This window comes from Chelonoidis abingdonii, chromosome 3 (genome assembly GCF_003597395.2).
Source record: "Chelonoidis abingdonii isolate Lonesome George chromosome 3, CheloAbing_2.0, whole genome shotgun sequence".
Lineage (NCBI taxonomy): Eukaryota > Metazoa > Chordata > Testudines > Testudinidae > Chelonoidis > Chelonoidis abingdonii.
In genome coordinates, this window is record NC_133771.1 from 67,534,535 (window position 1) to 67,550,710 (window position 16,176).

The 16,176-nt window shown below is 39.1% G+C and overlaps 1 protein-coding gene across 2 annotated transcripts in view; it reads right to left on the bottom strand.

The window, feature by feature from the left end:
- ME1 (malic enzyme 1) overlaps positions 1-16,176 on the bottom strand; it is a 366,579-nt gene that overhangs the window by 254,275 nt on the left and 96,128 nt on the right. For both annotated transcript variants that reach the window (XM_032806059.2, XM_032806060.2), the window contains exon 3: positions 14,010-14,159. In XM_032806059.2, the coding sequence (XP_032661950.1) occupies positions 14,010-14,159 (150 nt within the window). The remainder of the gene's footprint in view (positions 1-14,009; positions 14,160-16,176) is intronic.

Here is a 16,176-nt window from a genome sequence, read left to right on the forward strand (position 1 = left end):
TTAAGAGTTAATGCCTCTCAGCAGGGTCCAAGCAGACAAGTTAGTTTGCAGAAGGCAAGTGTGGGGTCAATTCACACTCCAGCTTGCCGTGAACTAAGAGTTCATGTAGACAAGACTTCAGTCTCTGAAGGGATGTGTATCAGGAAGACATCCAACAAATTAAGAAATGGAAAATTTATGCTAAAAAAAAATCATGCAAATCTTATTAGGGTGTTGAATAGTCTCCAAAGCAATGTGATGAAAGGCCTATTACAGCTGGCTACACTCACCCAAGAAGTGTATCTGCACCCTTGCGTGCACATATGCGTACACAGACACACACTGAAGGGAACAATCTTGTATTGGCAGGCAGATGAACTGCAATGTCTGCCTTCAACTTCAAGATTCTATTAATTCTGTTAACGCAACATAATCACTGCTTTCTGGTCCGATACAGTTTTCTTGGGAAGCCATCTTGAATTCAACTCTCCTCTTTTTAGCGAGCAATGAATATGTTAATGAAAGCAGACTTGCAACACTATCTTACAATGTAAAAATCTGACTTCTCCTCAGAAGCTAAATGTAGATTGCTTCCTTGCAAATATTAGAATTAAGGGACCAAATTCCAAATTTCTGTACCTAGGCACCTTTATCCATACTAAGGTACTTTGAATCTGAAATAAACAAAGTAAGTATGTATGTCCCCAAAATGGATATTTTCAAAAAATCAAGCCCAGAAACTTTAACAAAACACGTTTGGTATGCTGCCATAGCACTAGGAAAACAAACATTAAGATCTGAAATAGACAAGTTCACAATACATTAAACTATCAGTTTTGAAATGGACTCTCCATCAGACCTGTGGGTCTTTGTTAATACAGAAGTTGAGAGAATGCTTGACATCCAAGTTGGGAAGGAATGTTTTCCCTGCAAGGAAGATATGAGGAAAAGGCCAGGACCAAGGCCTATTAGTTCACATGAAAAGGTAACTTTTTAGGTAAAATCTTCTGATAACAAGTAACTTCTTGAAATTATGGAAGATTTGGTTCTATATAAAACATGCAGAAGAAAAAGGAACAGAAACGTAAGGCTGACATACCTTCCTTTTTAAATGAGATTCGGGACATGCTTCAAGACATGTGACCTCAACTAACTGTCTCTTTTTTTTTTTAAATGTTTCCCAGTCAATGTGATGGCACACTCCAACAGTGAGGAATTTCAGAAGTAATTTGATGAACAGGAATGTGACACTGTTTAATACCTACCAGGATTTGATTTTGAGATTCTTTTTTAAATTGCTTTTCCTTTTAGAGATAGAAACACACAAACTGTTACCTAACATTTAAACAGTTTCTAAAGTCTTAACTATAACAATATTTGACAGTTTTTCTCTATCCTCCACATGTTGAGCTGACACATAAATCCGAAACACCTAGGTGTTCCACACACAATGCAGTAAAGTTATTTTTGGATTCTTAATGGGAATTTCCATTGAACCTTACCACTTTTATACTTGCTGGATGAATAAAGCAGCAGAATGAACTGTTATTTTATTAGGGTTTTTTAAATTCATTTATAGCAAAAATAACTTCTGCTGGCTGCTAAGAAGTAGTCATGTGTAATAGGCATGCTTTTGTTCAAATAAGCTATTTTTGATGTCAGGGCTTTCTTTTAAGACAGTAAAAAAAAAATCACCAAAAATATTTTCCCAATTCAAATTCTGAGATAATGCTTCTGAAAGAGGCTATGATGATCATTGCAACTAAAATCATAACTCCATTACACTCCTAGTACAGACTTCTGAACTGTATTCATATCTTATTTTGAAATACCTGGACGTAGCTTTCAAACCCATGGTCCTCAGTTACTTTTCAGATGCTGACATTTATTCACATTTATTCAGCTTTATGTCCCAGTAGTGGTTACTAGTTCATGCCACCAGTATCCACAACAGATTCTAGATTATCCTTATAGCAAAATAGTATGTTTCAGAATCTTTTATGGGTACCAGCAGCATCAACTAGTAACCACTACTGGGACATAAAGCTGAATGAACGCGTACTCTGTTTGCTTTCATGTTAAATCTTCAGAGTAACCATAATAATAAAGTTAGAACCCTTAACTCAAAATTTTACAAACAAATGTCATCTTTCAAACCAATGCTCCACAGTTACTTTCCAGATGGTTTCCTTAAGATTAAATATTTCTTATGGTCAGGTGATCATTTCCATTCTATATTGCACAAAGACTGCTTCATGAGTTACTATTTGTTGTCAATTAGATGCTACTTAAAACCCTAATTAGTGAAAACATCATCAATAGCATAGATAGAATTAATTAAGAAAGGTTGACCTATCCTCTAAGGCTATCTACCCGCCCATCTCAGGGTTTGACAATGCACTTAAACTCTGTGTTAAATATGACCCCAATTCTGAAAACTCTTCTGGATAAGCAGACCCCTGCTCACCAGAGTCCCACTGCAGGCCATTTGTGTGTATAAAGGCCTCACTTGAGAGCAGGGAAACTACTTGTGTGCGTTGCTGCACAGACTCAAGCTCAAAATATATGTATTTTTTCATGTTATTAAAGCTGAATTTGCCATAATAAAAACACAACCTTGTAGCCATTTCAATACAAATGAATGTGAAATATGATCTACAGCACAACCAGACCCTCATGCTTATCTTTTCTTGGCTTACTACAATACAACCTGATTATTTACTATAATCTTGACTACTTATTATATTCCTCTTCAGAATAAAGTGTAAGTGGTCATTTATATTCTGTTAGCCTTCCTCAGTAAATTTATACCATATATTTACTTATACCTTCTATAGTTTGCAAAAATACAGGTTCTGAATAAATTTTCTATTTAACCCAGATTTCCTCCCGCATGCCAAATTCATTAGAGTTTATTATATGTATTACATAATGCTTAAGGTTCAACTGAGATCAAGGTCTGACACTTCCCAGGGGTATCCAAGGTTGTGAGACACCCCATTACCACCTGCTCTTAGTGAGAAGAAGCCTTGTCTGTGCCTGCTGTGAGTCCGCTCTCTGACTTCACCAGCCATGGGCAACACAAGCAACTCCCCTCTTGTCTATACAGACCCTGCTCTCTCTCCACCAGTTAATGACAGGCGTATTCCAGCCCCAAGACTTCTAAGTGTCTCTCTGGAGTGTCCAGTCCCTGTTACACTCCCAGTATTCAAGGATTCACTGTTTCCAAAGAAGCAGTACCCCCCCAGCTTATCAGTTTCACCTCAGATCACCATTCTCTTGCTAAAAGAACAGGAGTACTTGTGGCACCTTAGAGACTCACAAATTTATTTCAACATGAGTTTTCGTGAGCTACAGCTCTTGCTACATTCTCTTGCTGTTTCCCTTTCTTGGGCTTCTGCTATCTGCTTTCATTCCTCTGCTTCTAAGCTTTTGCATGTCTGCTAACATCCCTTTTCCTGGTCTCTCTTTGCTTCCAGCTCCTTTTCTCAGGTTCTCATCTCTATTTCCAGCTTTTAGATCTCTACTCTGGTCAGTTCTAACTGCATGGATATCTCTCTGGAACTGTGCCAGGCTGGTTTCCTAAGCCTGCAATGCCCCTCCCCTTGACCTCAAGTACTTTTGATGGATCAGTCAGTTCTCCCTGATGCTTATCATATTCCATAAGTAAAGCTCTTATTCTCTCTGCATTTTTTACTGTTGTTTCCAAGCCATGGTAAGCACACAGTTTTTTCCAGATGCAGTTTGGTATGTTTAGCATATGTCTCTAGGTTACTCATTTTGTCCATTCTTTGTTCTTCTCCTCTTATCCAAAATAAACAAATGAAAAATAACAAAAGCATAACCTTTTTCTTAACTGGTTTCCAACCTTCTTACTTTTGAATCTCTTAGTGTTATATGATCTGGTATATCTGTGCCTGGAGCATGAGCTTTGGTTAACCAGCAAACGGGGTACAGATCCTGCCAGATACGCTTTTGTGATGCTTCCTAGGGTACCCAGCACTTTGAGACACCTCACTGGCACCTGCCCTTCATGTGAGGAAGCCTTGTCTGTGCCAGCTCCCCGACTCCACCTGCCACAGGCAACACAAGCACTACCCACTATGTCTAAGCTCCCACCCCTGAGACCTCAGAGCATCTCCTTGGAGTGTCTAGCCCCTGTTCCACTGGAAACTCCCAATATGCACATATTTTCTGCTTCCAAAGAAGCAGTATACCCGAGCTTGGCAGTTTAACCTCAGATAACCACTCCATGTTTATACTGAAAACAAGTAAAAGTTTGTTTAACAAAGTAGAGAGACTCAAGTGATAGCATGTAGAAGATTTGGAAACAAATTACATATAAAATAAAATCGTAAAATGCATTCTAGAACCTAGACTTACTTAGATATTTTCAGTAATAGATCAGTAACTGGTTAAAAGATAGGAAACAAATGGTAGGAATAAATGGTCAGTTTTCACAATGGAGAGAGATAAACAACAGAGTCTCCCAACAATATGTACTGGGACAACATATTCATGAATGATCTGGAAAAGGGAGTGAGCAATCAAGTGGCAAAGTTCACAGATGATACAGAATTATTCAAGATAGTTAAGTCCAAAGCTGATTGCAAACAGTTAACAAAACTGGGTGATTGGGAAACAAAATGGCACATGAAATTCAATATGGGTAAGTACAAAGTAATTGTACTTGCACATTGGGGGAAAAAAAATCTCAACCACACACATATAATGATGCGTCCTAAATTAGCTGTTCCCACTCAAGAAAGATCTTGGAGCTATCAAGGATAATTCTCTGAAAACTTCCATTCCATTCAAAGCAGTGGTCAAAAAGGCTAACAGAATGTTAGGAAATATTAGGAAAGGGATAGAAAATAAAACAGAAAACATCTAATGCCACTATATACATCCCTGGTGCATCCACACCTCGAACACTGCGTACAGTTCTAGTCGCCCCATCTCAAAATGGATATAGTGGAACTGGAATAGTAGAACTGGAAAAGAATGAGAGAAGTGCAACAAAGATGAGCAAGAAAATGGAATGGCTTCCATATGAGAAGAGCATGTAGAGTACGTGTGCAGCCCCAATGGGCACTCCTGTTCAAAAAGTCTCAGTCTCAGCTAAATACGTACCAAAGTGGAATACATGTGGACTATCACTCTAAGAATGGTACATTAAATGAACATTCACACCAACACAACCCTGAACTCCAAGCATTAGCCCTTTACCATCACGCTATTCAATGATGCTACCAAAATAACACCTCTCTAACATACTCATACTTTCAGTTTTCATCCTTAATGTACACATCAAAAGACTGAAATTCATATGGAGACATAACCTTTAATTCTAAATTAATGATGTTTTTTGTGTGTAAATTTCCTTGTTTAAAAAAAATTCAAGATATTTACATGACATGGATAGGAATAGCTATATCTAACATTAAGTAAAAAAAAATCCCACATACATTAATACATTTTAACAGTAGCCCATGCCTTAGTTTAGAAGTCAATTGTCAAATTTAAAAAAAAATCAGGAATTCATTTTAGAGAGAGCTCTAAAGAAAATAGGATTTACCAAAAAAAAAATTTAAATGTTTAACAGACTAATTTAAAAAAAAAAAGTCAAAAAATAATCCTACCCTTAATGAGCTGTACATTTGGGGAGGATACAGTGTTGCTTATATTTAATGAGTTAATCTTATGTAAATGTAAATCTCAATCCAAGCATACATAAGTATAGAGTTAATATGATGCCTCCATAATATTGCTTATTCTCTCTGTATATGTTTTATGGGTTTGTACACACCAGTGTAAAAAATATATATATCTTTATGAAATTTATCAATCCTTTCACAAATTAAAAAGAAACATTATCAAATTGTTTCCTAGAAATGTCTTTATGAAAAAAAACAAAACAACTCTCTAAGTTTCGTGGAAAATTAGAATCTTGAAACTTGGTACCATATCAGTGACTTGATTTAATATTAAAACTACAATGCAGAAGTTGTACAAGTAGTAACTTTTGTTCTCCTACATACTAACCAACAACAACTTTACTGTAATAAGGTGACCAGTATGACCCATTGTACTGGATGGAATAGAAACATCACCTCTTATTTTGCATTCTATCCTTTCTGCAAATTAAACTTTATTTTTATTACTGTAAATTTTTAATGCTTTTTCTACAATAATCTTCAAATTATTTTTCTCATCATTGTGCTATGTTTGTTTCATTCATGTAGCACTCAACTACTAACTTGTTTTTTTCTCCTAGCAAAACAATTGCAAATGCCTACTTCTAACTTGGGTGGATCAGAAGACAGTAAGAGACTGTGATGACAAAGAAGGGGTTCGGTAGAGCCTGAGTACTCTACCAGCCCCACCTGATCACACCTGGAGGGTTTATCAAACTCAGAGGGGAATTAAAAGGAAGGAGTTTAGCGCAGTTGAGGAGACAAGATCTAGGCGAGAGATAGCATGGAGTACCCTCTCTGTGGGAAGTGCATGGCAGAAGCCAAACAGAGAGAGAACCATGGGAAAGCAATAGGACTGGAGTTAGCTCCTGTGATGGGCCTTAAACAGAGGTAGGAATCCAGGGAGGCAGCCTTTGTGGTTCAGAGCTCTGCAGAGAGTGAACCACTAGGGAAAATCTAAGATAGACTAAAAGTTTAAGCCTGGTGCAAGCGGAATGTGTTAAATTTGTATTTCTATCTGGGCTTTTTGAGTTTTGCTGAGGGAGCCCATGGAGCAGCCCCAAAAGCTACTGCTTTGGAAGAGAAGTGAGGTTGAAGAGGAGCCCATGAAGGACAGAGGATGTTGTGATGTTTACTCTATTTTGTCAGCCATTATTTAGGGTGGAACTATAATATGCCCTGGCTGGAGAGCCAAGTTATTACTATTCCAGACCGCCAAAGTCACAAGAAAGAGTCATGGAAACACCAGGTCATACTACAAGGGGATGGTACAGGACAGAGAGACCATTACAGGGACCAATGCATAAGAATTATGAATTGAGGCTACTAATAAGGTTGAAATATCCTAGTCTTAGTTACATTGTGACAAATCATCAAACCATATATGGTCCTCTACTGGGGATATCAGAAACAAAGTAGGCAATATAATACTTATATGATATATACTGCAATGCAGTTAATTCGTGCCTCAGTATTGTTTGTTTTAATGTGATTTTCTTTAGTTATTATCATGAGATAGAAATTAATGGTAAGACCATTTGAAAAACTTCTACTTGTCCTGTAAAGTAAAAAGGATACCTTGTTTGACAGGTACCTATGAATGCTTTTCTAGTTTAACAATCTCTACTCAAATCTGGCAAGACTTTCGTCTGCAGGGAGATAGTTATTTTCTTTTGTGAGATGACCCTGTTTCATGAAACAAGATTAGTTTCATAGGGGGAGGCAGAGGGAGTTCACATGATTTTTATGGAGAACTGGGGTAGGTTGTAACCAGAGAAGGTGTTTTTTTTTAAATCATTACTTTATTGACAAATCAAGAAACTGAATGTTAGTGGCTGAAGGAACTCTGTATAACAGGCCACACTCAGAGTCGAGAGAGAGAGTGCCTTGTTTATTGAGTATACAGTTTACACTGCTGAACTTCTGAGTTACAAGCCAACTGTGAGCCACTGACTTATTACAGTATCACATAATAGATGCCCTGTCCACAGTATTATGAATGGATGTATTCATATCAAGATGTCCTTCAAAGGGAGGTGAAACAAGCTGAAACTTTTAAAAGTGCATGTATCTGTAATTGCACTATAAATATACATTTCTATGCAGAATACTGCTATGTACACACATACAGACATGCTTGGTCAACTGAAAAAAACATTTACAGGTGCCACACTAACATAACTGAAATATCACAACTACTGACTATTCTAACGTACCTGGACATTACGGTATTGCAGATATCATAGTATGGTAAACAATATGGTTAAGCAAGCTGGAACGTTATTTGTCTCTGCCATCTCCTAACAGAGTGTTTATCTTTCAGTGTGCCAGAAGAATATGTATGTCTTATGATCAAGGAAATATTCATCTGCCAGTATGGGTATCAAAGAAAACAGGTTTCCTTTGTTCTCCCAAAAACAAACTAGAAAAATGCAGTTTAAAAACTGTACTCAAACAGTAGTTATTAATGGTTCACTATCAAACTGGGAGGGTAATCTAGTCAGGTTCCACAGGGTTCACTCTTGGCTCTGGCACTATTCAATATTTTCATGAATGATCTGGATAACAGAGTGGAGGATATGCTTATAAAATTTGCAAATGATGCAAATTCTGGGGTATATTAATTTTAAGTAAGACCATGAGAGGTAATTATCCCATCTACTCGACTCTGGTGAGGTCTCAGCTAGAGTACTGGGCACCACACTTTAGGAAAGATGTGGACAAATGAGAGACAGTCCAGATGAGATGAACAAAAATGATAAAAGGTTTAGAAAACCTCACCTATGAGGAAAGATTTAAAAACTTGGCATGTTTAGTTTTGAGAAAAGAAAACTGAGTGGGGACCTGACAACAGTCCTCAAATATGTTAGCAAGACAAGGTGGGTGAGGTAATTTCTTTTATGGGACCAACTTCTGTTGGTGAGAGAGACAAGCTTTGGAGCCACTCAGAGCTCTTCTTGAGGTCAGAGAAAGGTACTCCAAACATCACATCTAAATGCAAGGTGCAACAAATTGTTTAGCAATAAGTAACACTGGTCTATAATTTTTAAGAAGTCGTCTGCTTCAGAGAGACAAAATGTGCTATTTATTATGTATTTTGATGTGCTGAATTCAAATATGACAATTAAAACAACTGATTGGCTACTGTTTCTAAGATATTTAAGTTTTTACATTTTATGTCTATGTATATTGTGTAGATAGAGTTTTAATCAAATTGTAAACTTAGGTCTTTTCATGTGTTTATGGTTGCTTTACATGATAATATTTCACCTGTCCTGTTTATGTAACACTTTAAAAATCAGCAAAAGGGTTATATAAATAAAATTTATTATGAAACAAAAGGCAAAAAACTATTATGTACATAGTTTAGTCCTATTCAGTGTCTACTCGGCGCTTCTTGGCTTGTCTCTTGTATTCATTAAATGGAGCATCTCTTGTCACTGTCCAGCAATAGTCTGCAAGCATTGATGGGCTCCATTTGCCCTGATAGTGTTTCTCCATTGTTGCAATGTCCTGGTGAAATCGCTCGCCGTGCTCGTCGCTCACTGCTCCGCAGTTGGGTGGAAAAAAAACTAGATGAGAGTGCAAAAAATGTATCTTTAGTGACATGTTGCAACCAAGGCTTTTGTATGCCTTGAGGAGGTTTTCCACCAACAACCTGTAGTTGTCTGCCTTGTTGTTTCCGAGAAAATTTATTGCCACTAACTGGAAGGCTTTCCATGCCGTCTTTTCCTTGCCACGCAGTGCATGGTCAAATGCATCATCTCGAAGAAGTTCACGAATCTGAGGACCAACAAAGACACCTTCCTTTATCTTAGCTTCACTTAACCTTGGAAATTTTCCACGGAGGTACTTGAAAGCTGCTTGTGTTTTGTCAATGGCCTTGACAAAGTTCTTCATCAGACCCAGCTTGATGTGTAAGGGTGGTAACAAAATCTTCCTTGATTCAACAAGTGGTGGATGCTGAACACTTTTCCTCCCAGGCTCCAATGACTGTCGGAGTGGCCAATCTTTCTTGATGTAGTGGGAATCTCTTGCACGACTATCCCATTCGCAGAGAAAACAGCAGTACTTTGTGTATCCAGTCTGCAGACCAAGCAAGAGAGCAACAACCTTCAAATCGCCACAAAGCTGCCACTGATGTTGGTCATAGTTTATGCACCTCAAAAGTTGTTTCATGTTGTCATAGGTTTCCTTCATATGGACTGCATGACCAACTGGAATTGATGGCAAAACATTGCCATTATGCAGCAAAACAGCTTTAAGACTCGTCTTCGATGAATCAATGAACAGTCTCCACTCATCTGGATCGTGAACGATGTTGAGGGCTGCCATCACACCATCGATGTTGTTGCAGGCTACAAGATCACCTTCTATGAAGAAGAATGGGACAAGATCCTTTTGACGGTCACGGAACATGGAAACCCTAACATCACCTGCCAGGAGATTCCACTGCTGTAGTCTGGAGCCTAACAGCTAGACTAGAGCCAATCAACAATTTTAAGCATCATTTTCGTTCTCAGTGACCCAGAATTAGTAAAGTTTGACTACGTTTATTTCAAAAGCATTTTGGCTGTAGAGCAGTGTAATCAGCACATATTCTAAGAGATCATTCAAGGTAGAGCGGCCCATTAATACCTCTACAATTATAGGACAATTAATTACTTCAAATCAATAAATCATCATCATGGCAAATCTCAATGAGGGGGTTCCTTGCAGATCAAGTGCTACATGGATCGATCTCTCGCTAGTCCTTAAGACAGCATGGCTGGATGTTCAATCTTAGTGCACCACCAAGGCATTTGGTGACCTCATGCTCCCTGAGTAGTGAAATTTATTGGGAAACACACTTGATAATTAATTCATCTTCCATCTTAATTTATATCTGCTGCCTAAACCAAAACAGACTGATGGCAGTGGGTGCTGTGTTCTGCTACAAGTGTCCTCGTTGCTGATCTTGTCTTGGCACTTAATATAGAGCAGCTGAAATGAGAACTGAAAATGTCAGTCCACTGCTCTTCAGCCTTCCCTAGCAAATGTGTTTCATGGACATATGTTAAAGTTGGTATAACGATGGTCCTGCAGATATGCAGCTTCACAGAAGGCTTGATATCACGACATCTCCATAGAGGCCACTGAAGCATCCACATTGTTCAAACATCGTCCAGTACTTAGCTTTGTCCTTTTTGATAACCAAAGCAATGTGCGTGGCATCTTACCCAGCCAGACGAGCCATCAGCTGCAGCACTTCACCAAACTGTGCCAACAATGCAATGTCACTGGCCTAGTCAAAGTCTCAAAGCAAAATGGTGTTCAGCTCAATGCTTCCAACAGCTATCTCTTTAATGCTTAACCATCCAACACAATAAATACTACATGATATATTAATTGCTGTCATTATGTCCTTCCTTTGATAGAAGGCCTTTATTTATCACTCATGACTGGCTAATGTGTTGTGCCTTTCTAAAATTAAACATAGGGAAAACAGGAATTAAGCTGGATACAAGCTACAGTGTGAAGATCCACAATGCCTTATGATCCTATTGAATTACCATTACCAGACATGCCAGAGACAGCTGCATAGTGGAGACTTGGAAAAGTTTCCATTTGGCAGGATGACAATGGCATTTCAGCATTTCTGATCATATATACCTGAAACAAATGATTCTAAAGAATAACTCCATATACAGCCATGCATTACTAGTATTGGATTAATATAGAAATACTATTTAATTTTAAGATTAGGAGTATGGAAGAACTCAGGCCATATTTCCCAGTGATGTGCTCCCAAAGATTTACCCAGGCAGCACTTCAAAAGTTCACAACATATGATATTTTCTCTCCACCTCTCCCCATCAACCCTAAATTGGTATCTTGAAGAGTGGAGTGATGTCAGATTGAGGAATGGAGCTTCAGGCCCTTCAAACTCTGGGATGGAGCTGGGCAATGATGAGCTGCCAAGATCTGAACAACCAGTTCCCTATCGAGTCTTCAGTGGCACTTAGGCCACAGGTCCTTCACTCGCTGTGGGTCTTTGGCGGCACTTCAGCGGTGGGTCCTTCAGTGCCTCCAAGGACCCGAGCGAGTGAAGGACCCGCCACCAAAGTGCCACTGAAGACCTGGAGCACCACCTGGTGAGTACAAGCCCCACATGGTTTTTATGTGGTTTTTTTTTTTTTTTTAGTCATCTCTGCTGAGGCCCCATCAAAATCGGGCCCTGCACTTCCTAAAGCTGGCCCTGCACATCAGGGTTGCAAACAGCCTGCCCCCCCCCATCCAACCCCCACCCACATCCTGCTCCCGACCGTCCCCCTCAGAACCCACAACCCATCAACCCCGTCCTGCTCCTTGTCCCCTGACCATCCCCTCCTGAGACCCACCCACCCTAACTGCCCCCCAGGGCCCTACCCCCTACCAATTCCCCCCATTCCCCATCCCCTGACCACCACCCCTAGAACCTCTGCCCCCTCCAAACACTCCTTGGCCCTTATCCAACTCCTCCTCTCAGCCCCGGCCCGGCCCCCTTACCATGCTGCTCAGGGCAGCATGTAAGGGTGCTGCACGGACCGCTGCGGCTCTGCAAGGGACGGGGAAGAGGGAAAGGGGCCAGGGGAGCTTCCCCAGCTGGGAGCTCAGGTAGGCCGGACAGGACGGTCCCATGGGCTGGATGTGGCCCGCAGACCAGAGTTGATTGCCCACCCGCCTGCCCCTTTAACAACCGGTTTTACACCGACTTCTAAATTTAAGAACTGGTTCTTGCAAACTGGTAGGAACTGGCTCCAACTCACCTCTGGAGCTGGGTGGGCAAGTTTATGCTGGTCAGAGACGGGGAGAGGTTGCCCCACATTATCCTTTCATTCATGAGCTCCAGGCTTGATTACTGCCACACATACCTAAAAATAAACTCTCTCTTTGCCACAAAAAGACTCCTGCTGCAAAAAAATGGAGCCCAACTGATTTCTTCTTTCACCACTAGTAATTGGCTTACATTGTTGTCTTCAAGGCTTTGATCAGAAAGGCTGGATCTATTAATAGCTCATCTTTCACTTTGACACAGAACACCGTCAAGTTTTTTGAAGCACAATTTTAAGTTCTGTTCACTCTAGGCACAGCCCCAGAACAGCAACTCAAATTACTCCGGCCAAGAGCACTTGTGATCAGGGATGCTGGAACAATCTCTATAGTGGGAGTACTGAAATCCATTGAACCACATTGTAAACCCTACATATGGAGGAAACCACTTCAAGTCAGGGGGTGCAGCAGTGCCTATGTGTGTGATCACAGCAAGGAAGGATGGATGCATGTGGACCACTTGTGGAACAGCTTAACCTCAGCAGACCTGGAGAACTAACTCTATGAGTTTGGTGGGAAGACAGGAGCACAAAAGTTGCGTCCTACTTCTCCCTTTTTCCTCTTCCCTCCACCTCCTGCCAAGTGTCAGTGCAGGTAAAAATAAAGGAGCCTGAACTTTATCCTATAAAGAATTTAAGTTCTGGGACCAGATCTTCAACTCTTATAAATTTGCATAGCTCCACTGACATCAGTAGAGTTACACTGATTTACACCAGCAGATAATTTGGCCCTCCAAGTTGAAATGTTAAAAAGTAAATCTTTTTGAATAGTAACATTTTAATGAAGTGGCTCAAGCCCTCCTCGAATGCTGGTTTATAACGTCAGAAAGAGACAAGCAGACCTCAAATACTGATATATCAAGTGATAGTATTTTGATAACCTAAAAAGAAAACTGAAAAAAAAAAGAAAAGAAAAAAAACAGCAGAAAAATTGAAGTCAATTTAAAGGGCTGCCTGATATGACAATGTCTTTCCTATCCAAAAAGTTTTATATATGCTGCATCTTCTCAGATTGTTAAAAATAAAAATTCATTCCAGAAAGAAAATGCTATAAGAATTTAGAACTCATTCCTGATTTTTTTTCTCTGTCTATATGTACATAGGGGGTGGAGGATGCACACGTATATTCTAAGGCCAATGCTCCTCAGACTGCTAAACTAAATTTGGATTAGAGTCAATTCGTCCTTTTGCTGACATGTAACTAATGCAATTGTGCCTGTAGAAAAGCCCAATTAGGCTGTGTAAGATTATAAAATTCATCCATGTTTTAACACACTGAAACAACAGTTTCTCTCTGCAATACAATATAAATTACAGTTTAACTTAACTATATTTTTAGTCTAGTATAGTTTGAATTATCTACGTTATTCCAGTTTTGGGTTACACTCAACTATGTTTAAAAAAAATCCTACAGAAAGCTGCCAGGAGGGGGGAAAAAAAGAAAAGATACAATTACGTTTATTTGAAGTATGAACTTACATACCTTGGCCTCCGAAATGCTAAACCATATTGTTGGCAAGCCAGACCCACAGTGGGAGTATAAACAATAGGCATGAACCTTTCAATGTTAGACGTCAGCACTTTATAGAAAAGCTTTTCATTTCGATCCTGAAGACCCATTAACAGAATGTACCTGTGGAGAATTAAATATAATTAGACAGGTATCCAAGTGAACATTTAAAATAGTTAAAAAATAAAATGGATATGTAGAGAATTAATTAAATCTGTTTGTTCCAGACAAAGTCTCTCTCTGGTCCAGGGTACTTACATTTAACCATATCTTAGTAGCACAAGTGCTTCAGTTCTAAAGGATAACAAATCTGAGCCAGACAGTAGACAGAAGCTGAAACTGTTGAAAAGGTGACAGTCAGCATGCTCAGGAAGGGAGCTAATTCCTCTCAGACATAAAATGCTACATTTGTATTAAAATAGCAACATAGGTCCAATTTAAACCTTAATCCATACATGCCAAATATTGCATTTTGAATGGGATAATCATAAATTTGCTGGAGGGAGTAATTAAAATTTCATTTTCCTACTCTGGACCTCTAAGGAATTTTTCCCAACCCAAGGAGAATGCTAATTTTTCCATACCTCTCTCCTAATAGATTTCAATACTGTCACACATGCAAACTAACTAATCCTGCAGTCCTCCGTGGTTCCTACTCAATTCCACAAAAGCACTTTTATCTCCTTATGAAATCAATGGTAACTCTGCATTTGAGAGCTTTGCAGAATCAGTTTAAATTAGGATAGCAAAAGGAAAGAATGAGACTCCATATTTAACTCATCTTTTTTTGCTTACCTATTGTAACAAACACACAATACATGAAATTACCACTGTTCTAGGATTCCAACAGAGAACCTTGTCTGATGTGAAGCATAAAAGGATGATTTAAAGACTGAGGATCAGATCCTCAGCTGGTTTGAACTGGTTTAATGCCATAGATTAAAGCTACACAAGTTTACAGCAGCTTAGGATATGACCTAGAGTTTTCAACCTTAACACTGAATTTTTGTGGGTTTAACATTGACCTTACTAGATTCATTTAGTTTATGTAAAGTGGACTTTTGATTAACTTTTCCTTAGAAAATAATAATAAAAATTTAAATTAAAAACCCAACTTACTTCAGAATGTAAGAATATATATTTACCTATTTCACAATGAATAAGACATTATTTGTAGTCTTTAAAATGCACATGTGCAGATGTTTTAAGAGATTAGCTACAGCACACATTTAACTAAAATAGAAGGGGGGAAAGAAAGTGTTTATGTATACATTTAAAGATTTCCCTTCAAAGTTGTTGTGGCTTATGTAAATATATATTTATGGATATTTTGTTTACAGTGGTGGTTTTTAGTTTTTTAATATCTTAGTAATGCTTTGCATAAAACTTGTCTTCAACAAAACAGCAGCAAAGATTTGAACTTGCTCTTACCTATCTCATTCACCTTAATGAAACACAATACCTCATCCTTCCCAATTCACTTCAATAAGGTGAATGTCAAAATCCACTTGGGACTACTTAAATGCTAACTTTAATTTTTTTAAATGAAATTCAAGACATTCTTAGCCCTTAATTAAATCAAGAGAGGGGAGCCATTTTAATGAAATATTAAAGTTGCACAGTTAAAACTAAGGGTACGTCTACACTACGGCATTAGTCCGATTTTACATAAACCGGTTTTGTAAAACAGATTGTATAAAGTCGAGTGCACGCGGCCACACTAAGCACATTAATTCGGTGGTGTGCGTCCATGGTCCGAGGCTAGCGTCGATTTCCGGACCGTTGCACTGTGGGTAGCTATTCCGTAGCTATCTCAGTTCCCGCAATCTCCCCCGCCCCTTGGAATTCTGGGTTGAGATCCCAGTGCCAGATGGGGCAAAAATCATTGTCGCGGGTGGCTCTGGGTAAATGTCGTCACTCATTCCTTCCTCCGGGAAAACAACAGCAGACAATCATTTTGCACCCTTTTTCCCTGGATTCCCCTGGCAGATGCCATAGCACAGCAACCATGGAGCAATCAAAAAACCGTTCAGCTTTTTTTTTTTTACACTGTCACCGTATGTGTACTGGATGCCGCTGGGAGAGGCATTACTGCAGCGCTATACAGCAGAATTTGTTTGCTTTTGCATGATAGCAGAGA